Source organism: Podarcis filfolensis (assembly GCF_964270895.1).
Source record: "Podarcis filfolensis genome assembly, chromosome: 3".
Taxonomy (NCBI): Eukaryota; Metazoa; Chordata; class Lepidosauria; order Squamata; family Lacertidae; genus Podarcis; species Podarcis filfolensis.
Window position 1 is genome coordinate 64,104,233 of NC_139606.1, and position 23,455 is coordinate 64,127,687.

Here is a 23,455-nt window from a genome sequence, read left to right on the forward strand (position 1 = left end):
TCCCAATAAGAGTCTAGGCATGGCAACTTAAGGCCTCATGGCTCCCATTTCTTCCAGTCACTTTCTGGCTCTCCCCCTATCCTTCCTTGGCTCTTCCTTTATTCTGTCCCAGTTCTTCATTACCCTCGGTTCCCTCAGGTACTTCCTTCCCAGTCCTCTTCTTGTTGTTACTATTGATTTATTTACTGTTTACTTGCCCAAATGGCTTCTAAGTATAAAACCAACTATCAAAAGATATCCATGCATAATTAAAATGTTCAATAAAACAATTTCATTAAACATTAAAAAACCCACAATTAAAATGTACAATAAAGCAAGCCCATTAAAATAGCAATTAAAACAATTAGATCAGAGGTTCAAGTCAGAAGAACAGAGGAATGCTTGCATTTTCAAGAGCTAGTGAAATGCCAATAGTTTATCATTTCCCCGCTCTTCCTTTTTTATTATTAACTGCCCCATAGAAAAAGCTTTTAAGGTCAATCTGGACATGACATTAATTGCATGGATACAATCAGTGTATGCTCTCTTTGTTATGTAAATGGCAGGCATGAGGTAGCATGAATAGCCTTTGGGCCGCCTGTGATGGTAAAGGAAGCTGCATTTTCTTCCTTCTCAATGTTTACAGCAGAGGTGGGAATAGCTGTTTCAAAGAGTGCTTTTGCAAACAGCTTCCATTCTCCTTTTCAGCCTCCAGGTGCTCAAACGGGAGTGTAGGGTTGTCTTGAAGCACTTTGCAGAAGCACTATTTGACACAGCACCACACTTCCCCTCTACGTGGGTGGGTGACATGGGGCAGGAGGCTTCTTTCTTCTTTCTCCAACACCACTGCCCACCTTCTAAAAGGAGAAGTGCAGAGCTGATTCAGAGAGTGCTTTTCAAAGGGCTTGAAGACAGTTCTTGCTCACTGGGGCAACAGGATTAAACTCCTCCCAGCAGTTGAGGTCACCAGTGATGTCAGCTGAACGGTGAGGTTCTGGGGAAAGAACCTTTCTGGCAATTTAGCACTGGTCAATGTGGAATTACTTGCTTATTGCAAGCAATTCAACAGATAGATCAATTGCACAGTATCTAGCACAACTGCTTTATTTTTCTGAATGCTGCTCACTACACTGTGGTAAAATTATAAAAAGTACATCGTGCAATCTTAACTAGCTTGATGTATTTATTTTGGTCTCGGTGTGTGTTAAAGTCTGCAATGGATTTTTAAGAGAGGAAAGTGTCAAAATGATTTAAAGCCATCTATTTTACAAGTGAAACTGTGCTTACTCTGTCTCTTCCCCACTGCCAGTGGTCATCAGGCATTTACGTGTACAGACAACAGAATATTTGCTGTGTCAAAAGAACATCTTCCTTCCATAATGTGTTCACCTACCACATACTTTAAAACTTATAATTAGCTCAAATATATATTGGCAGCCAGTGCAAATCCCTCTGTGAACTGTGTGCTATGCTTTGTCATCTTAAGTTCTTACAGGTTTCTTTTGTACATAAACCCAAGTTCCACAATATTTAGTAACTGAAAATATCCAAAAGCCGCAGTATAGTTACACCTTTATTAGGCTCAACTAATATATATATATATATATATATTGCTGCTGTTGTGTTGTTATGGGAAGATGTATGTATACATACACTGCAGGTGTTTTGCAGGAATCTGTTAATAATATAATGTATTTATGTTTACATTTTAAATGTGTTCTAAATTGTTTGGAGACCTTTGGGTAGCAAGCGACTAACAAATCTAATAAGTAGTAGCGGTGGTTGTAAAACAAATAATAATATTAATAAAATATTGTATTTGTATTAGCCTCACTTGATGCTTGATATTACAGGACATACCCAGGGCTGTATGTCTTCTCTTTCCAGCTCCACCTCTGGCCAGTGTTAGAAACTCAGATATATAAGCTAGGCACCAAATGGCTCCTTAAACCAGGGTTGCAGTTGGCAAAATGGAATGCCTATGTTCCATTTTGGGGCCAGACGGCTCAAACGTCATATTTTTCAATATAACTTTTTGGTTCCTGAAATTCACTCTGATTGTGCAGATAAAATATAATGGATAGAATCCTATGGGTGTGTTGCTAGTGTGTGGAAACAGTCAAGATCCAAGGAACCCCAAGCAAGCACCTCCAGATGGTGGAGACTTCAGGTGCCATTTCAGCACCCGGGCATCTTCATTTGCTCACATTTCAAACACTGCCTCTGTCTCTCAGTACTTGCCAAAAACATCCAAATGTGTTGAAAACATGAATCAGTATCTTAAGTTATGCAGTACAGCCATGTACTGATTCTGATTAGCTTTACATAATTCATTGCAGGTACATTATTGGGTGTGTAGAAGAGTAAAAGGCCTAGAATCCTTTCTACAACTAAATGCCATTTATTTCCACAAGGCAAACTGAGCCATCCTCTTCAGAGCTGGCTGTTGTGACTTGCCTTTATATGTTTTCTCCCAGCCCCATTTTTTAATCTTTCCCTCATGTTCCACAATAATGCTTTTTGCTTCTGTCATTTGAGTGCTTCATTTATTGCTGTAGACATCAGTGGGCAGTGTAAGGAGGTGGGGGCTGAGAAGAAAAAGCTAGTTTTTCATCTGCCAAATATAGAGGCTTTTAAGGAAAGTTGAAAAGTTTTTGATGAAAAATAGACCCACAGGGTTGTTCAGACTAATAGGAGAAATGAAAACATTTGTGTGTGCAGAGCCACAAAGAATTCACTGATCTATTGCTGTTTGTAATAGACATGATCCATCTGGACAAATGGTTGCCTGAATGAAAAAATAATATATATTTTTTCAGGAAGTATTAATTTGAGTGTATTTTTCACTGGTTGTATTGCAAACAAATGTGGAATATAATGTCATTAGAATCCTGTTGTTTAATCATTCTGTGTATAGGTAAAATATTGGGATCACAGAAATTGGGAAAAATAAATCCTGACATTTAATAAAGCTAAGACAATCAAATTGTAAAATGATTTTTAAATGCCCAAATTCAAGAAGCATTCATAGAATCAAAGTGTTGGAAGGGACCCCAAGGGTCATCTAGTGCAAACCCCCCTGCAATGCCGGAATCTCAGCTAAAGCATCCACCCAACCTGTGTTTAAAAACCTCTAAGGAAGGTTCATAACGTCTTGGCATTTGCCAGATCCAGGGTCGCTGTGGCTGCTATTTAATTTCCTGGGATAGTTTGCTTTTATAGGTTTCTGCAAGATAGGGGACTATGGCGTAAGAGGGATGGCCTTATACATACCATGCGAAATTTAACGCGCCTCTGATTGTGTCCTCTCCATACCTGCCTTTTCCCTAAACGATTTGTGTATTTATATCCTGCTTTTACCATGGCCATTCACAACATGAATTTAAAACAGGCAGGTAAAAAACGCACCAGTCAGTTATCAATATCAAAAAAATAAGTTACCATGTTAAAAACAACACTGAATCAAAACAACTTAAAACCATTTAAAAAACTTGATGAGGAGAAAAAGTACAATCCTGCCACTTGAAAGAACCTGCTGCAACAACTATCAGCTCTCTTTATAGGTAGGTTGGCTCCAGCCTCTTGATCATTTCGGTTACCCTCTTCTAAACTTTTTTCCAGCTTTGCAATATAATATCCTCTTTGAGGAGTAGCAAGCAGATCTGTCCCCAGTTTTCCAAGTGGAGTCTCTATCAGTTTGCAAAGCAGCTTTCATAACAAACAGGGCTTCTACCTGCTTCCGACTTGCTTCCTGTCTTGCTTTGGTGTTCACTCTAGTTAATACCATTTGACAACCCTTTGAAGAGGACTTGGCTTTTGATTCTGCTACCTAGCTCAGAGCTCTGTAGCCCAATGACAGTGCCTCGGGGCATTGTACGCCAGTGCCACGTTTACTTGGTTTCTGTTTGTCCTGATAAATGGTGTTGAATCCTGATTTCACCCACCTATTGTACTTCAGCAGTTCCTAACAAAGCTGCCAGATATTTCCCTAGCCAACACTCTTCTCAAAACCCACCTTTCTATATTCTTCCATAGAACTATCCATAAAACTAAGTCCTTCCCCTTGCTCCTTTTTAACACTTCGCCCCATATTAACAATACCAAATCCCTCTTTTCCCACAGCTTTGCTATAGTCCTTCCTTTATGAGTGACACATATTAGAAGTGGTCCCTGTGAGATATAAGTAGATATTCATGGAGCTATGGGGATGGGAAGTGTCTAAAACTGGTGTGGGGAACCTTTGGCACTCCGGATGTTGCTGAACTACAACTGTGGTCATCCCATTGGCCATCCTTGCTAGGGTCGATGGGAGTTGTAGTTCAGCAACATCTGAAAGCCTCATCAGAGTGATGGATGTGAACAGATGCCTTTCCTTTCTGCAGCTACGTCTCCTTTAAACTCCTTTCCCCACCCCTCCACTAGGGTTTGCTGCATCAAAGGACCAAAGCAGATTCAGTCACAGTTAATGGTAGTCATCTAGTGATGAAGCAATTGGCACATATCGAACCTTTTTTAAAAAAGTATGTATTTCCTTTCGATTTTAAATTGTGCTTTCACAATTGGTTCCCAAAAAGCTTTATGTTGGGCCTCAGTGGTAGAGGGCAAGGAGGAAAACTGAGGGCAAGGATATGAAGACTGGGGATATGTGACAAATAGGGGAGGAGTAACTTTGACCTCAGGGATAGTCAGCAATGCAAAGCAGCAAAACATCACCCACTGACAACCGGAAGTGCTTCTTAGCTCTCCTTTTTGACCTTCATGAGAGAGCTGTCCTGAAAAATCTCACAGTTCCAAAGTCTGTATTTGCTGCCAAGATTTGTGGATCTACCCAATATAATGCGGCCTGCATAAATGGTTCTAATATGTAAGCTGGTGCTTAAGATAAAATCTAATTAGTGTGAGACAAGGCAGATGGTGATTTTGAAAATCCAATACTGGAATATTCAAAACACATTATTGCCTTATTGCAGGAAAGGCAGAAGACATCATTCAGTAATTTGGTAAATAAAACAATCTGCAAGTAATTTTAGCTTTGGAATTCCCATGTCAAAGCAGATCAGATGAGTTTATCTCTTGGAAATAGTGTCAGATTAGCAGCGTTCTTACCCTCTCTCCTTTAAAATGTCATTATCAAAATTGTAGTGTAGCATAGCCCTGATATCTATTTTTATCCCAATGGTTAGCATGTGAGCCGTCTAGATTTCATTTAATTTGCATGGTTTAGATATATAAAAATGACTATTTGTGGCTGTATTGCCTCAGGCTTTTTAAATCAGGGACACACACATTGCATATCCACTTCCCCTTTGGAGACACTTGGTAGCACCGGCCTTTTTCTTCTGTTGCATTAAGACCCGACATCATTAGATAATAATGGCAGATATATATTTCATTTAAGCCTTATAGCAGCTCTATAATGCAGGCCTGCCACAAGGAAGCGAGCACATTGTGCTCTTAAAATTTCTCCAACTGCAGTACCAGAACCGTTGATAAGGCACCTCCAGAAGTCAGATGTTTTGCCATTTAACTCATGCTTGCCAATTGTTATTTTTTTAGCTTGCTTTGCCAATTACTTTTTGCAAAAGGCCATGTAATGGGCATTTTGATTAGGCTATAGAGAGTATAAAGTATTGTGCAAAACATGGCAAACATTTAAGTGTATTAGATCGCAATTCTATACAGTTACCTAGGAGTAAGTTGCATTGAACTGACATATGTAGGATTGCATTGTTAATAAATTAGATTTATTAAGAGGGTGGAATTGACTCTTGGCATTCAGTGATATGTTACAATCCAAAATATAAGCTATACTAGCAATCATAAGTTTACCCAACATAGTAAAAATTCTCACTTAACACTAGAATTATTTATATTGATATAGCAGTGCAGATGAAGGGGAAGATAATTGATCTGATACTATGAAGGAATAAGCACTGAAAATTGTTATAATCCTTAAAGTGTTTTAGAGTACAGTGGTACCTCGGTTTACGAACTTAATCTGTTCCGGAAGTCCGTTCTTAAACGAAACAGTTCTTAAACCGTGGCGTGCTTTCCCTAATGAGGCCCCCCATCGCCGGTGCCCTTCCACTGTTCGGCTTCCGTTCGTAGACCAAGGTAAAGTTCGCAAACCAGGACACTACTTCTGGTTTTGCAGAGTTCGTAAACCGAATAGTTCGTAAACAGGGCTGTTCTTAAACCGAGGTACCACTGTAATTAGAGTAATTTACAGATAAATCTAATGGTTTACAATAAAATTTTATAGGATATGCTGATACATTGTGCCTTGCTTTTTTGTAACTAAGTCCATGGTGCATTTGAGCCTAGAGTTACAGGATTTGACACTAGAATTATAAAAGGCTTTTAATAAGTGAGGGAGCATTTAAGCTGCAATTCAGATAAAGAAAAGAAAAGTTCAGTGAATCAGTATTTCCAAGCTGATATATATGAATGCATTCTAAGGCAACAGCTTACTTCAACGGCACTGTTCTTCTGAAGGTAGTCACGGAATCACCTGTTCTATATTTCTCAAGAATTATGACCTAATAAAAGTGATTCAACCGTACTTTGGAAGATCTTTATAACTGAAACTGGGTATAATATAAGCAGGTTTTCTGTTCTGAAACATTAAAGTGCTAGTAGCCTTTTTTATTTGTTCTGTGACTGAACAACCGTATTGTTCTCTGGTTTATGGGGAAAAAATGTGTCACAGAACTCACTCATAAGGTAGTTATTTATTAGTCCCTGTCCTTGATAAAAGAAAACCTTTTATTTTTTAGTTAGCTTGCTGAGTTTAATAACTCTTTTCAACCCATTATGATTGATATAGATTTGCCTTTAGTAAATAATAATAAAAATTCTATAGTACAATTGAACACCTCCCACCACTTCTGAGGCTTTGAAAATAAAAATCCATACCATCTAGTAGTTAAATCCTGAAATAAACCATTTTACTTCTGAAAACTAGCTCTCTCTATATGCAGAGTTACATAGGGTTGAATCAAATTGTGCCCCCCTACTTGTGGAGTTGCTTTTGATCCAGCAGGTGCCTCCACTAATGGAAAAGAGGACGACAAGTCTCCAGTGCTGCCTAAAAATCTTCTTCAGAGAGCTCAGGGACCCTGCCTACAGAGCAGTATGGAAGGTGGTGTAGAGGTTGCAAGGAGAAAGGAGGAATTGGCAAAAAAAAAATTCCTCTCCTCCTCTTCTCTTAGCAGAGGTGGCCATTGGATCAAAAGAGTACAGTTGCATTTAGTCCCATAATTTCAATATAAGCTCTGAGAATAAAGGACATCTGCCACCTAATAAAGCTTCCATGCATTTAGAAATGAGAGGAGGGCTGCAGCTTTATTCATCTGGGTGGGATGCCTACCTGCAGGCTCCATCCAAACAGAAGCCCACAAAGACCTAGCTTGCTGCCAGAGGTATGGTATGCTCCCAAGGGATCGTGTCCATTTGGGTCTTTGCCAGGGCCTCACCAACATTTCCATCCTGGGGTGAATCTACAAATGGGGGGAAACTGCTAAAAATATGCCACAAATTAAATGGTTATAACAAAGGGGGGAGCTATGTAAAAATCACATAGAATATCTTTTTGCTCTCTGGTGCCATCTGGTGTTATAACAAATTCAAAACATTGTTGTTGTTTTTTACTAATGTAGTGAAGTCCCTGATTATTGTAAAATAAAGGTAAAGGTAAAGGACCCCTGGATGGTTAAGTCCAGTCAAAGGTGACTATAGGGTAGCAACGCTCATCTCGCTTTCAGGCTGAGGGAGCAGGCATTTGTCCACAGACAGCTTTCCGGGTCATGTGGACAGCATGACTAAACCGCTTCTGGCACAGTGGAACACTGTGACGGAAACCAGAGCGCACGAAAACACCATTTACCTTCCCACCACAGTGGTACCTATTTATCTACTTTTTATTTATTTATTTACAGTCCTCCGTGCGCCAGTAGCGGTTTAGTCATGCTGGCCACAAGACCCAGAAAACTGATTGTGGACAAACACCTCGGCCTGAAAGCGGGATGAGCACCACAACCCCATAGTTGCCTTTGACTGGACTTAACTGTCCAGGGATATTTTACCTTTTTACCTATTGTAAAATTCTTAGCAACATCGCTTAGAATCATAAGTGTCAACCAAGGGTCATCTCTTTCAACCTCCTCCAATGCAGGGATCCTGCCCGCAGCTGTCCCTGGGTTGGTTCAAACTACCAACCTTCTGATTAACAGCCAGATGCACTGACCTATTGCTCCACCTTTTTATGATAACTGCACTTCAAACGGACCTGTTTAAAAGACATGCTAGTAAGGTGTGGTGCAGATGTGCTTGCTGATATGTTGTATGTGTCCAGAAGCCATAAGATGCACACTTTTGCATTGTCTCTTTTCTGTATTGTTCTTTACCCATGCTGTAAAGTCTGCTCAAGTCGCCTCAGTATGGCATCATAGTGGTCTAGTTTCACTAGAGACCGGGACTTGCTTACTCTAAACTAGATGCATGTTCTATGCCACATAGGGACCACCCTTTTTCCTGCCCTTGGTTCTGGTTTGGCAGTATAAAGGAAAGTAGAATATGTAGCTAGCTAGGGCAAAATTCACTGGGATTTTCCAGTACAGACCCTATTAAAATTGGCTAAAGTTTTAAAATGCAATGGATATGTTCTTACTCAGCTGTACTTTTCAGTGTGGCTCATACAAGGAAACTTCTTGATAGATTTTGCACACCAGCATTATAAATTACTTTCAAGTCAGTGTGGTTTCTTGTTAGAGCAAGTTTAAGATTAAATAAAGTGAGAGAATATAGTGTACTGCTTCATTAAGTACTGCTTAATTTGCTAATATATGGGGTTCATTTAATATTAAATCACATTGTACATTTGATGGGGGTGGGGGTTGTTCTATGACAAATCCACTGAAATTAATTTTCCAGTTACTGATGAAAATTTATACACCAGAGTGTGGCTGGAATTAGTATTCTTACAGACTAATAATTTATGGAAACAGAAAATGACAAATCGACAGCGATAGATCTGAAAGTTTTGTGAGAAGGCTAAATTTAATCTTATATGTATGGCTGGATACACAAGATCTTGATGGGTTAAATGGTGGATAAAATTGTAATATTCATTGCATTGGAATGCTCTTAGAGGGTAAATGTAGCAATGCATTAAAGTAATTACTCCATGATCTTTAGCACGAGTGAGTTAAAGGTCATTTTTGTACTCCAAGTACATTATTAACTATTAAGGTTAATATGTATACTGATACTTTTGACTATTGAGGAAAAGGTTCTCTGTATATTTTTAAACCAAAGTAACATTTAACTTCTTTTCTTTAAACAAACTAGACAGGAAGACAGATACTTGTGCCTTGCCGATATTGTGATACTTCCCAAATGGCTGGGATCTTAAAATTAATACAAGACTCAGTGTGTTCACAATAGCTAAACTATTTCCAGTTACTTGTGGTATTTGACATACGTTAAGTCCAAGATACCGTGATGAGTAGAAAACTCTGAAAGGAGGATGCTTGTACATCCTTCAAAATAGGGAACTCAGATTGGCAGCCAGAATGATTACTTGCGTGCGAGCTATGAAATTGTAATCTGACACACACCCCCCAAGGTGCTTTGATCACTTCCAAAATCTGAAATGAAAACTTCTTGGAAATCTTTTCTCAAAAGAGATAGCTAGAAGTGTACTCCAACATTGGTGAGGTACTGTATTTCCCTGAAAAGGCTTAAATTTGGCACGTATTGTCGAAGAGACCCTAATTAATAGATAAGACTGAAACTGTACATATTTGCACTTAAAAATTATAAGGTTGTGAACTGTATGTCGTAACAAGTCAGCATTCCAACACAACACAAGCCACATATGAACTGGAAGGTTGTGCTGTGAAAGTCCTGCACATGCTTGAAATGAAATATTTAATTTTTGCTTCTTGGTGGCTGAAAATATGATTCTTTCTTTTAACAGTCATCAGACGCAGACAACCTGCTGGGATCACCCTAAAATGACCGAACTGTTCCAGTCATTAGGTAAGTGCACTTCTCTTTGGGTAAAACTAAGTCACAAAGAGTCTATCTGATAGCTGGTCAAACTGTTTATTGCTAAACGTAGGATTTCACTGAATGTGCAGATAGGGGGTAATCCACAGTACATAAACATGTTATTGGTGCCGGTTACAAAATGAATGTTGTGGGGGCATGGCATATTGTTTATTTACTAAGGCCTCATACGATGCCCATGAAAGGTTTAGCTGGCAGGCAAACTTGTGTTAGGGCATCTCTGTATTTTGCTACATGAAAGCTATAGGTTCCATGCACAGACAGATTTTACTTGTGCATTTCTATCCTGGAAGTTTTGGCAGAACTTTTAAAAATGTTTCATAGGTGTTGTAATCTCTTTCACTATTTTGACTGGAAACAGACCTTAAAATCAATTTAGCTTGATATAAAGTACTGCTTCCCTTCCCCCCCCTTCTTTTGTCTCGGGTGTGTGTGTGTTCACGTGTGTGCACGTGCTTTAACTGACAACAAATTCATGACGACATGACATTGAACAAAATGGTTCCTTATAATACTCTTACATTTCTGCCCTTTGCCATTTTTTCAGCTGATTTGAACAACGTGCGCTTTTCTGCTTATCGCACAGCCATCAAAATCCGGAGGCTACAGAAGGCATTGTGCTGTAAGTTTACTTCTCAAAGCTCATTATTTTTTCAGCAAAGAGGTTTAGCGGATCCTCCTCCTCAGAGGAACTGATAACCAAAGACAGATTCATACTTCCAGCTTGCTGATTGTGGTCACCTATAGTATGGGTTGTTGAAAATCAGTATAGTTAATGGACAAGTTAGCACAATGGCATCTCTCTTATCTTTTCAGAACTAACATTCTTGTTGGGAAACAAGATTATATGAGCTGAATGAACGAGTATTTATAAAAAGCAGTAAAGAACAGCGAAAGATCCAGACTAATAAATGATTGCAGTACTCATAGTAGAGCTACAGATGTGGGCTTTAAATGCTTTTAGGTATTATTATTTTTTAACTCCCTGCATGTACAAAACTTATTCTTCCATGTCCTGACAGCGATGTGACACCAGAATTTTTTACCTGTTCTGGCACAATTTAAAGTTCTCAACTGCTTGGATCCTTGAAAATTTCACCTCCACTTGCTTTCATCACAATTCCTTAGATTAATTAACATCATTTAACATTGGTGATCTATGTATCCAATCAGGGGCTTTGATTTGTGTATCGCTTAGCCAGCCCGGGAGAACTGAGCCATGAAAAACTCTTTTAACGGTAAACTTCAGCTATAAGTTTGTTTTTCCCCAAGAGACGTTTCAGTGTATTTCTTTACTCTCTGGGGTTGGTTTTTTAAATAATTTTTTTTAAAAAGGACACCAGTTGAACTAAATTATTTTTAGACTTTACAAACTGTCAGTGCATTTGGGATGAAGCTGGGAAAGGGGGGATCTTTCTGAACCTGTCCAGTTGTGTCTGGGGCAGTGCAGCATGGCACCTTCCTGTTTCAGCAAAATGGGACACACCACCCTTAGTTATCACTGTGAAAGAAGTCGTGGCAAAAGGCTAATAGTGTTTGCCAGTTCCATCTCCTTTTCAGTCTGCCCACCAGATTCAACCCTAAAGTTCTTATGAGAGAATATTCAGCTAAGCCTTAAACAATAGATAATACAGTGGTACATCGGGTTACAAACACTTCAGGTTACAGACTCCGCTAACCCATAAGTAGTACCTTGGGTTACGAACTTTGCCTCAGGATGAGAACAGATATCGTGTGTCGGGGCAGAAAGCCCCATTAGCTAAAGTGGTACCTCAGGTTAAGAACGGTTTCAGGTTAAGAACGGACCTCCGGAACGAATTAAGTTCCTAACCAGAGGTACCACTACTGTATGTGTATTGTCTGTGATTTTATGCATTGGCTAATGGGAATTCAGGCATGAGACTCTTTAAAGGTTTGAAAATTATGGAAATCTGTGCGTAGTTTTGTCCTACAATGTAAGGAGGGATGGGATTTTCTGAAAAACTTGGATGTCAAATTTATCGGCACAGATTCTCTCTCCGCCCCCCCCCCCCCAAATTACTGTCTAATTCCTTGATCTTTATGAAAAGTGAGTTATTCTCCCCGACTTGGCTAAAAAGATGAACAATTCTTGCATATTATATGCATTATTATAAGAATCCCTATAATGTAATATTATACACATATCTCCAGGTTTTCTAAAGTTGTGAGCATATAAACAGATACATACTAAGTATACAACCATATAAAAATACTTACATATTAATACTTATAAAATTATGGTGCAGAAATATAGTACAAGGGGCTTTACTATATGTGTCTCTGTATGTATGCATAATATATACATCTTCTTTGTACATAATATTATGTATAACTAGCTGGTCCTTTTTTTATAAAAACACAAAAACCACCAATGTAGGGCATAAGTGAGTGCTCAATGCAAGCGGCAGTCTGATGTGGGCAAAGCTCAATTGGGTTGGAACCATCAAATTCTCTGCCTAAAACCACTTAAAACAGATTTCTCCTCAACCCCTCTTTGTATGTAAGATGAGGGGAAAGCAAAAGCAGCCTAGTGGTTGAGTCTGGCTGATCAGCTTCTGCACCTCTAGTAAGCAGGTTCATACAGGAGAGCTGCTCTTCATGTTGTGATTGCTTCACTCAAGCATTCTTTTGTGAAGTAGAAGAGCACTGAAGCCAGCTGAAAGGCAAGTGTCTGAAGAAGGAAAAAAACCCAAGCGAAGAAAGTGGAGAGAGAACTCAGGCACTGTTCAGTGGGTTAGTAGTAGCACTTTTATTTTTAGTCCTCTCCCAAAAACCTCAATGTTTGCACAATTCAGCTGACAAGTTACTGGAAATCTCTCTAGTGCTGATGAGGTGCAGAATGACTACAAATGACTCAGCTGAAAAATCCTAGTTTGCAGTCTGCCTTGCCAAGTCCAAACACAATTTTGTCTCTTAAGCTAATCCATCTGCAACTGAAATGCTAACCTGTGAGTTTGTATTCCTTTTTACTATTAAACAGCTTTGAAAGTAAAATACCCTACAGTCTCTATTCAGAAATATGCAGTTTCCTGTGTAATAAGATCCTGCATTTACTTAATGCGAAATTCAACAGCGTATAAGCCTTGAGAAAATACTACTTTGTTCAGCCTTTAGCAAAACACCTGACAAATATCAATTTTCTGTCCTTGCTTTGCAAAGTGTTGCCTTGGTGACCTCTCATGTAGAAAGGAACAAGTTTTTTTTTGCTTTATATCATCAGAGGGCAACGAAAGAAAGTTAAGAACCTCTAGAGGTTTCTCTATCCTTAAATTTGGACAAGCAGGTAGTCGAAATTTCTATGCCTCGTCCTTATGTACCATCCAAGCCAAGCTGTCATGCAGCTTCCATTTGAAATTGGAAATCATTTCCCATAATTTAAATGCAGATAGTCTCTAAAGATGTCAGGCTATATAACACTTCAGCAGGGCTAATGCACTAAGGCAAAGAGAGTGTCAGATTGAATCACTTGAAATAGAGGGCCATCATCTGACTGTTAGATGTGACAAATTGCTGTCACAGCTTAACAGTGGCAAACTGTAAAGGCCTTTTGGGGGGAAACCACAAGGACATGTCTGAAGTTTGTGTCTTAGGGCCTTTGCCAATGTAAGGCGCTTCAGTAGAGTGCTTTTCAAATTGTAAATATGGAAACCATTAATTATTGCCCATCCATCTAGATTTTCCAAAAGAGACTATTTAGCAGGAAATGAAAGGAATTTAGTTGCAGATATTTTTATTTTTCTGGGGGAGGGGTACAGAAAACCCTATATATTAACATTTCCAGCATAAATTAACATTTCCTGCATAATAATTTTGTTTCTTTTGTACCTGATAGGAATCATTATAGCCTCTTGAAATATTGTGATAGCCGAGCTATAGTCTATTTAACATTTAATAGGATTGATTTGGCACTGTGAAGCCATAAATATGAGGGGGAAATGATGTAGAAATCAAATATTATGGCTTGTAGGCATTGACAGCCTTAACCTCCATGAATTTGTCTAAAGTTCTTTTAAAGCCATCCAAGTTATGGCTATCGCTACATCTTGTGGAAATGAATTCCAAAATTTAACTATGTTCTTTGTGAAGAAAGGCTTCCTTTTTTGAACCTTTTCCAGCTCTTGTGTCTAGCAGGTAGGGCAGGATGAGGCTGGGAGTTGTTTTAATTCAAATCAGAGAAGAATTTTGAAGTTTGTAGACTTGCCCTTCCTTTTGTGAGCCTCTAAAGTTAATTTCGAAGCCTGAGCTCAGAGAGCTTCAGTGATATCCAGCTTTCTAGGTCCAGATCAAACTTAATGGCTATATTTAGCGTGACTAGACAGTGACGGACTTCTAAGCATTTACAAGGTCAGTGGAAGGCGCCTACAAGGAGAATAGCTTGACAATGACTCGGCAAACAGACCAAGCCATACACTGAAAGGGAAAGGAAACAAACCTTAAAAAAACAGGAGAGAGTTACTGCTAATTTCGTATCTGAGATGACAGCTGGTCAGTACCGTATTTAGCAAGAAGTCCCAGGTGGTCCCCAGACCATTTCTGACTCTTGCCCAGGAGCAATTCAGTGTGAATTTATTTGCTAATGGGGAGAAGATGAGGAGCATCAAGGACATCTTTTATTGTGTTACTGAGTATTTTTGTATTATTATGACATGTGTGCATACTGGGGATTGGAGGAAGAGGAATCGAAACCTGTCTCCTGAGACTTACATAGCTCAACAGAAAGGGACTCATCTGCATTCTTCATAGATAAGGAAATACAAGCAGTGGCATTCTAGCTGTTACCACAGCCATATTGTTTGTGGTATCTGTTATTCCCCAGCCTTCCATATCCTGTTTCCTATGTATTACAAATTGCTCTGCCCTCTTATTCTCTCTCCCCCCCCCAAGACAGACAATAATTTATAATTCACTCTAGAATTGTCAGTCTTCCTTTCCTTCAGAATGATAGCTTACAGTGTTAATTCACTTCTGATTCTGCCTGCAAAAAAATAATTTGCAGGAAATGAAATTTTAACTTGCTCATTGTACATATACAGTGAAAAGAATGCCAAGAAACTGCCACGGTTTGCTAAATTTTCAACCATTTCTAGTGAAAGATGTCTCTAAAGATTATGCTTCCATTTGGCTTTCAGCTTAAACTCTTTTTATGCCCATGAAATGTCTGTCTCCATAACTTAAGACTACTTGGGGAAAAATTCATGATCAGCTATTTTCCTTCTATCTCATTGTCTAGATGATAATTAGTTTCCCATAATCACTGTTGTAACTGAGTGTGCTTTTTGGAACTGGCACATATTCTTGTCATCATTCAAGACAGAAATTCATAGCAGAAATGTGATCTTCCATGAGGGATGCCTGTCAGTGCATATGGGCATGTTTCCATTATTGCTCTTTGTAGATCGTGAAGGGATTTTAAATGATACCTTAATCTGCATGTTCTGCCCAGAATTGTTAAGTGCAAATAGAATGTAGTAAGATGATTCCTAGTCAGGGCACTTTAAATCATCTTGATATAATGCTTGCATGTACTGGGAAATTCTCATCTCTACCCTAACAGAATTCTTGGTTCCAACTGCAAATCTGTAAATATTGCCTGAATACTCAGGCTTTTCATCTGGTACTAGTATTATGGTTAAAGACAGAAGAGTATGCATGCATTCACTGTATGTATGTATGTAGTTTAGAAATTTTTATTCCACTCTTCAAGCAATAGCCTCTCAGAGTGGCTTAATGTTTACAAGGTTCTTCAGTGATCAGAAGGCTTTAAAAGTTGGTGGATACATTCAGTGCTACCCCTTGAGAATGACTGTAGTTTAGTTTGGTATTACATGCATAACCACTCTGAGCATAGCTTATCTGGAAAGGTGGTGTGTGTGTAAAAGCACAATGGCATGCATGACAGAAGTTGGGAGGACATGGATGGCACAACATCATGACTCAAGTGTTCCCTATAGCAAACAAAGGATTTCTGTATTTACAAAGCAAATGCCTTTGAACAGTTAAATGCTGACTGTTCATGTACGGATTCTCATTTAACATACTGTGCTGCAGAAGAAATTCTTAGGAAATGCTTGATAACAGTCTGAACCCATAATAGTCTACATGACCTGTAAGATCAGGATCTGCTTTCTGGTCCAGTATGAAAACTCAAATACAGTGGTACCTCAGGTTAAGTACTTAATTCGTTCCGGAGGTCTGTACTTAACCTGAAACTGTTCTTAACGTGAAGCACCACTTTAGCTAATGGGGCCTCCTGCTGCCGCCGCGCCGCCGGAGCCCGATTTCTGTTCTCATCCTGAAGCAAAGTTCTTAACCTGAAGCACTATTTCTGGGTTAGCGGAGTATGTAACCTGAAGCGTATGTAACCTGAAGCATATGTAACCCAAGGTACCACTGTATTAGTGAGTAAAAGGGACAGGGCATTTTTTTTTGGAGGGGGCAGTTTCCACATCTCTGGAATAACACATTTCTGCCTTCACTTGGTCAGCCCTTCTTGCACACATTTCAATTTCATTCTATAATTTGTATAATTTCTCTGACAGAAGCACAAATTGCCCACTCTTTGCAGACCTTTATGATAATTTTAAAGACTTGGGTCCTCCACTGTGTGTTTGATTAACTTAACACACTCTGCTTTCAACTGACATTTTAGCTACTAACTTATTTGTAATTTTAAGGATCATGTATTGAATGTTATTTGTTGTTTTTATGGTTTCATTATTTAATCTGTATTTTAAAATACGTTGCAATCTGCTTCATGAGGGATTTTACCATGAAAAATTGGCCAGAAATCTGTTACATACAAGAAAATTAATAATACAACCATAGATTAAGAGCTAAATAAACAGATCACATATTATAATAAATTTTCTTTTAAAATTAGAGATAGATTTTGGATGCTGTGGTGTGTCAATTGATTCTTTTGTATAAAAGTTTTAAATATATATCTCAAAATATAACGTCATTCATTAAATCTTCTCTGCTTGACTATTTTGCCAGTGGACTTGTTGGACTTAAATACAACAAATGAAGCTTTCAAGCAGCACAAGTTGACTCAAAATGACCAGCTCCTTGGTGTTCAGGATGTAGTCAGCTGCCTCACTACGATTTACAGTGGAATGGAAGAGAAGCACAAGGAGTTGGTGAACGTTCCAGTGTGTGTAGATATGTGTCTCAACTGGCTGTTGAATGTTTATGACACGTAAGTATGAGATGTCAGGCACTAAATAAACATTGCTCATAATGCTGCACTGCTACATCTGCATGTACAACAGTGACTCACTGAGACTAAACCTGGTATTAGTTCAGGCTTAAGGCTCTGTGCTGAGGATACTGAGGAAGCACATCTTATTTTAGGCTGCATTTGCATGGCAGTTTATACCATTTTCTTGATGTTTCACTAACTGTTAATTTTCGGATTGTATCTGAACTTTCACATGATGTAAAAGCCACTTCTGTAAATAGAGTGGAACATCGCACAGGTTTGGTGCTCCCTGCTGTGTTATTTGCAAATCAATTTTTTTCTAGAAGCAAAACAGAAGAGGGAGAGGTAAGTCACCTTGCATGTGTGTTCACACAGCAAAGTTCCTTTTCTGCCTCCAACCAAAGCAGAATAAAAGGCAATAAAGGAACTTAATCTCCCAGCAGACCTTGGTGAAGTTGAACCATTTAGACTGAAAAGCAGGAAGATTGTAATCCTAAAGACATTATTCTGGAGGAAAGGTCTACAGAGCTTCCATCAGAATCAGTTGTGGTTATGATTGTCTGTTAAATGCAAGTGCTTCCATTTAATTGGAAATCAATATTCTGTTGGGCTTTGTGGAGTACATCTGCCCCTCTCTTTGTAAGATTTGAGTGATGCATTCTTATTCTGGAAACTCCCCCTGCCTCCATCAAATAAGTTAGTATTAAATCCACTGAATATTACTATTTCTAATCTGAGTGACTGATGGGTAAGAGAGTCTCTCTTCTTCTCCCACTATTTGCCAAAAGACCAGACAAATAAAACCTTTTAAAATGCAAGAAACAAATCCCAAAGACTATGCATGTACATAAAACACCCACCAGCCTCTACAACTTTTCTTCTATCAAGTTAGGCTTACTGGCCCTTGAGGCCCTGATCCACACTGGCCAGTCTGGGCTTAGTGCGGAAAAATGCATTTCTGTTGTCATATATGGGAAAGGTATGAAACCCCTTCATTTACTGATCTTTCCTTCCCATTGCTAACAATAGCAAACTAGTACTTAACTGAAAAGCTGAAAAGCTTTTGACTTCAGAACTTAGTTATGTTCTATGTAACACTTCCAACATGCCCTTTATTGTGTTTGCCTCTGTGGTTCATACTCTGTTGTGTAATATGAATGACTAATCCACATTTTAATGAGCAACATAGATATTTCACCTTAGCATTTCAGAGGGTGCAATGTGGTAGAAGACTAAACAAGAAATGGACCTTGCATACGTGGTTCTGTGTTTACTGAAATCCTTATCAGTGTGAATGTAGCTGTCATTGCATTGTGACACTCAACAGGAAAGCAAGAGTGATATTCAAGAAATGTGCATGACAGCTTGCACTGTGTGACGCACACTGCTACAGTCATTTGCATTTTGTAGAGCATGCTATATGACTTATGCTCTCAGTTGTAAATGCCTTTATAAGATCTAGCAACATCTGTGTAAGCTACGGGGTAGCTTAATCGTCATGTGACTTACAGTGCATCTATCGATGAGGCCTCTAAAGTCATGATCTATTTATGCATATATTCTGCTTCTAAGCAATAGAATTCAGAATTGCAAATCCTTCAAATGTCAATGACTGCATAATTACTTGAAATCATTGGTCTCTTGTTGCATTTATTCAGAAGTGTTTGGAAGGAATCCTATATGAAATCATACTTTAACTGATGCCCAGAATCTGTGTAAAGAATGAATATTATTATTATAATAATTTTTAACATGTGCAATCAGAGGATTTATGGTTCATTAACGAAGAAAGTGGGCAGGGAGAAAGAAAGCAATTACAGTTTGTGTAAACAGGTTAAATGAACAATTTTTGAAAGGTACTCACTCAGTAGCTAAATAATTGCATTGCACATTTCTCATTTGGTTGTGCTACATCTGTCAGGTATAGACATCTAAGCTAGGGCTCCGAATGTGTGAATTCAGAAGCGATGTGCTGAAATATATAATGTGTCATAGAGAGATATGAAGAAAAGAACTCCAGTGCTGCTTTCTAATGGAAAAGCTTGAGGAAGCATTGGGTTTAAAAGGGAAACTATTTTCATAATAAAAAAGCAAAGATTACCATGTTAGTTCATAAAATTCCCTCCAAAATCCAGTTGGGCAATTATTTTATTAGGACTAACAAAAATAAATAAATACACATTTCCCAAGTTCCCCAAAACTCGTCAGATGGAGAATTTTGGAAAACTTGAAAGCCTGCCACACTTTGTGATTGCTTCCAGTAAAGATATTGTCCTCTTGTAGGTTTTAGAGTATTCTCATAGTTTTCTTCTGCATGTCATCCTCTCACTGATTTTAAATGAAACCCACACATATGCTGTTTAAATGTAAGAAACAACATTTTCTAGTTTCACATTGTTCCCTTAATGCATTTTAAGGATTACTGTTGTCATCATGATGTACCATCTCCAGGTGTGAGCTTCTCCCAAGCATCAGGTTGGCCACAGTGAGAACAGGATACAGGAATGGATGGGCCACTGGCCTTTTCTTATATTCTTAGAAGGCTGAGAAATCCTATCTGAAATTCAGGTTCCTATGTCGCACCATCAGAGCTTATGGCATGATATAAATTATTTTGATGTAGAAATTGTAAGATTTAAAACTCAATAAAATAAATTAGAAGACAGCAAGAAGGGAAGAGAGTAGAGGAAAATGCACTCACAGGACTTGATTGACAAATCCATCTTGACAGTGCTGTCATTCCTGATTTCCATGGTGACACTGTATGTGTGAAATTTGAATCTTGGCATTGCTCTAGCTCAAAAACATAAGAAGTTAACATCTCAAGAGGCCTGCTAGATCAGACCAAAGGCCCATCTATTCCAGCATCCTTTTCCCACAGTGCCCTGTCAGATGCCCATGAGAGAAGCATATAGACAGGATCTGAGCAACACAGTGCTCTCCCACTCATGTTCCTCATCAGCTGATATTCAGATATTCAGCTTGTGCAACTTTACAATCTTGCAAATGGCCTTAGGTTGCCACAAATTCATTACTTAACATTTTTATTGTTTGTGTCATTGTTGTATACAATTTTTGAAGTAATTAACGCACCTACAAAAACCATCTGCTTCTCTCATGCTATTGTTAATCTAGAATTTAATTAGCTTCACAGACTGAAGAAACATTTGCTGTTAAGCATGCTTACAGATGTTTATGGCCTTTATAAGATATTAAATGAAAACAATTGACAGGAACACCTATTATCCTTTCTATTTCTGGCACATCAAGAACTGTTTATCCCTCACATTAGGTCAACAAGCAGAACAGAGATGAAATCTAATATCTTTGAACTTTATTTTTTCAAGAACTCAATGGTTAAATAATTGATTAACATCTGCACTCTAAATAATTTTCAGCATTAAACATAAGCCTATCAATAGTTTATTTCAAATATCTTTTAAGTCTCTAGTTCTGAAAATTCAATATATAGGCAAAGCATGACCTTTACGAATGAGAGGGAACATATGGACCTATTTGACAGAGTTACTATGTTTTGCCATTTTGATAAATTTTGAGTTCTGAGAAAGATTTTTTTTTTAGATATTGCAAGCAGACTGCTTTCTAAAAGCTAATTATTAAATTTATTAAGCTGTTGCAGATAGCCAGCTGTGATGTACAGCCCACCTGTGTGTTTCTCTGCACCAGGCATAATTTTATGCACCTCTGTCATGCCTTCCCTTCCTCATCTTTTTTCAAAACTAAAAAGTCTAATACACTGTAGCCTTGATCAGAATTGCTCAAATTGCTTCATTATTTTAGTTGTCTTTTTTCTGTACATTTTCCAGCTTTACAATATCCTTTTTTTGAGATGCAGGACGGACTTTGGTATTTCAGATTTCAGCAGCGCACAGTGTTAGCCCAATTCTCAACCTCCATTCTGCTCAATTCACTACATCATAGTTGTGATGCCCTGTTGCGCCCCTAGGCTCAGCGCCCGGTGTGGTGGAAGTGGTTGCACTGCCATAAATCCGCCTCTGATTCCCACTGTGGTCACATCATAGATCTGTATAAAGGCACTGTGATATTGGCACTTTTATTTCAGTTCCTTTCCTAATGGTTCTTATAGCAGGGACTGGCTCAGCTATATATAGCACTGAACATCTGTGCAAGATGAAAACGTGACTTTCTAATGAGTAGCTGGCTCTCATATTTTTAAAAAAATATTTTGATGTTGGTAGTCTGCTTTTTGTGAAGACACTAAACATTTTAGTGTTAACTCAGACTAGAATCCACTGCTTGTTAATAATAATAATAATAATAATAATAATAATAATAATAATAATAATTTATTTATATCCCGCCCATCTGGCTGGGCTTCCCCAGACACTCTGGACGGCTTCCCAAAAAATATTAAAATACTGTAATACAGTATTTTACAGAAAAGTCCATGTGATTTACCAAATATATTAGTGAGGTGGAAATTTTGTCCTGTGGGCTTAATTAGAGCTGTGAGGCCATTATCCCTGACCCACACCTGACATCATATGTGGAACAGGTAATGACAATTGGGAACATATAGTGGCTGCTGAAGGAGTCATTCTGTTCATGGAATGAGCTTGGGTCTAGCAGAAACTTGAGGAAATAGAAGTGGAAGACAATTTTTGCCAATCTACCCTGCAGCCAAAAGCTGTGACCCAAAGCACCTTATTTTGTGAATAAAATTCTGAATCTAGCTCAGTATTATTAGTTGTGTTTTTTGGGGGTTTTAGATGCAGAGATTGCAATTTGTTTTTGTTTTGGCAACATGCATAAAAACTGTTTTTTTGAAGATATTTATCAACATTTGTGGAATAGTCGTACCATTGATCCCTCAAGGCCTGTACTAACTGGCAGTGGCTCTCCAAGGTTTCAAAGAGTGACCTCTGCCTGGAGACACCAGGGGTTGAACCTGGAACCCTCTGTGTGCAAAGCAAATGTTCTGCCACTGAGTCATGGCTGTTCACCAACAGTTAAATTATGTAGATCACAGGTTCCAAAACTGTGGCCTGTGAACCACTGGAAGTCCTCCAGTTTGATTCAGATGGTCTACAGCAGTGTTTCTCAACCTGTGGGTCCCCAGATGTTGTTGGACTACAACTCCTATCATTCCTAGCCAGCATGACCAGTGGTCAGGGATGATGGGAGCTGTAGTCCAACAATATCTGGGGACCCACAGGTTGAGAACCGCTGGTCTACAGCATGTCTGTGGATTTGTGGCTTAAGATGGGATATGGAGCACCCATTGAATTGGTTTTTTATATTGACTTTTAATTATATGTTTATTGTTTTTATTTCTAATACTGTATTTTACAGTAATGCAGTTTGCAAAATCATTAAGTGGTCCACCAAGACCATCAGCAATTTTCAGGTGGTCCATGGGGCAGCGAGGTGGGAGAGTTTAGGACCCGCTGGTTTAGATAGTTAATTAGGTAATTGTGAAATATTCAGAAGGTTTAGAAATATGTATCATCTCACTGAAGCAAAGACTGGACTAACTCTCATGCTTGTAGATTTTTGTCCCAGAGGAGGTTGCCCCAAGCAAATCTTCTGTTAATCCCATGTGCTATGTTAACTTTCAAGAGCAATTGTCCTCTCTGTTTCTTAGGTGTTTGAGGAGTATTTTCCTTGCGGCTTTAAAAACACATCCTTTGTAGCCCATTATGCTGCCATTATGTTTTTATAAAAATTGGGCTGCATGAGCCTGAAGTCACACTGCTCAGATAAAAGAGACACTCTGTGTTATCTAATTGCTGCATATGTCTAGCTTTTATGCCCAATTGTACCTATACATCAAAGTGTTTTTAACACACTCTGCAAACAGTGTTCTGAAAAATATTAATGTATCTCTAGATAACATAACTTCTGTCTGCTACATACTGTGTAATGTGGCTCCCAGCTGCGTGCAACTGTGTATATCCCATTATTAGAGCATGCTGTGACGCTACACTCCTAAACTTCAATATATTATAATTAATATGAAATGTTTATACAGAATGTAAATATTTAGTGCCTGTACTGTGGAATATTTGCAAAGGAGATTCATTGACACGATTAGCAGCTAATGTCTAAGAATTGAAATATACCAGGTGTGCTTGTTAGTTGTTTTAGTGCTGGAATGAAACTACACTACCACCTGCCAAGTATTTTAATGTTGCTTTCATA

At 38.5% G+C, this 23,455-nt stretch overlaps 1 protein-coding gene and 1 long non-coding RNA gene across 3 annotated transcripts in view; one reads left to right on the forward strand and one right to left on the reverse strand.

Annotated features, from left to right (window-relative positions):
• Positions 1-23,455, forward strand: part of UTRN (utrophin) — a 317,035-nt gene that overhangs the window by 255,204 nt on the left and 38,376 nt on the right. For both annotated transcript variants that reach the window (XM_083607527.1, XM_083607528.1), the window contains 3 exons: positions 9,959-10,020; positions 10,598-10,672; positions 17,068-17,269. In XM_083607527.1, coding sequence (XP_083463653.1) covers positions 9,959-10,020; positions 10,598-10,672; positions 17,068-17,269 — 339 coding nt within the window. The remainder of the gene's footprint in view (positions 1-9,958; positions 10,021-10,597; positions 10,673-17,067; positions 17,270-23,455) is intronic.
• On the reverse strand, positions 10,679-23,453 carry LOC310760030. Its single transcript, XR_014546704.1, has 3 exons — positions 22,115-23,453; positions 19,137-19,244; positions 10,679-10,791 (listed from the first exon to the last, which is right to left on the reverse strand). It is a non-coding gene; the product is annotated as an uncharacterized lncRNA (long non-coding RNA).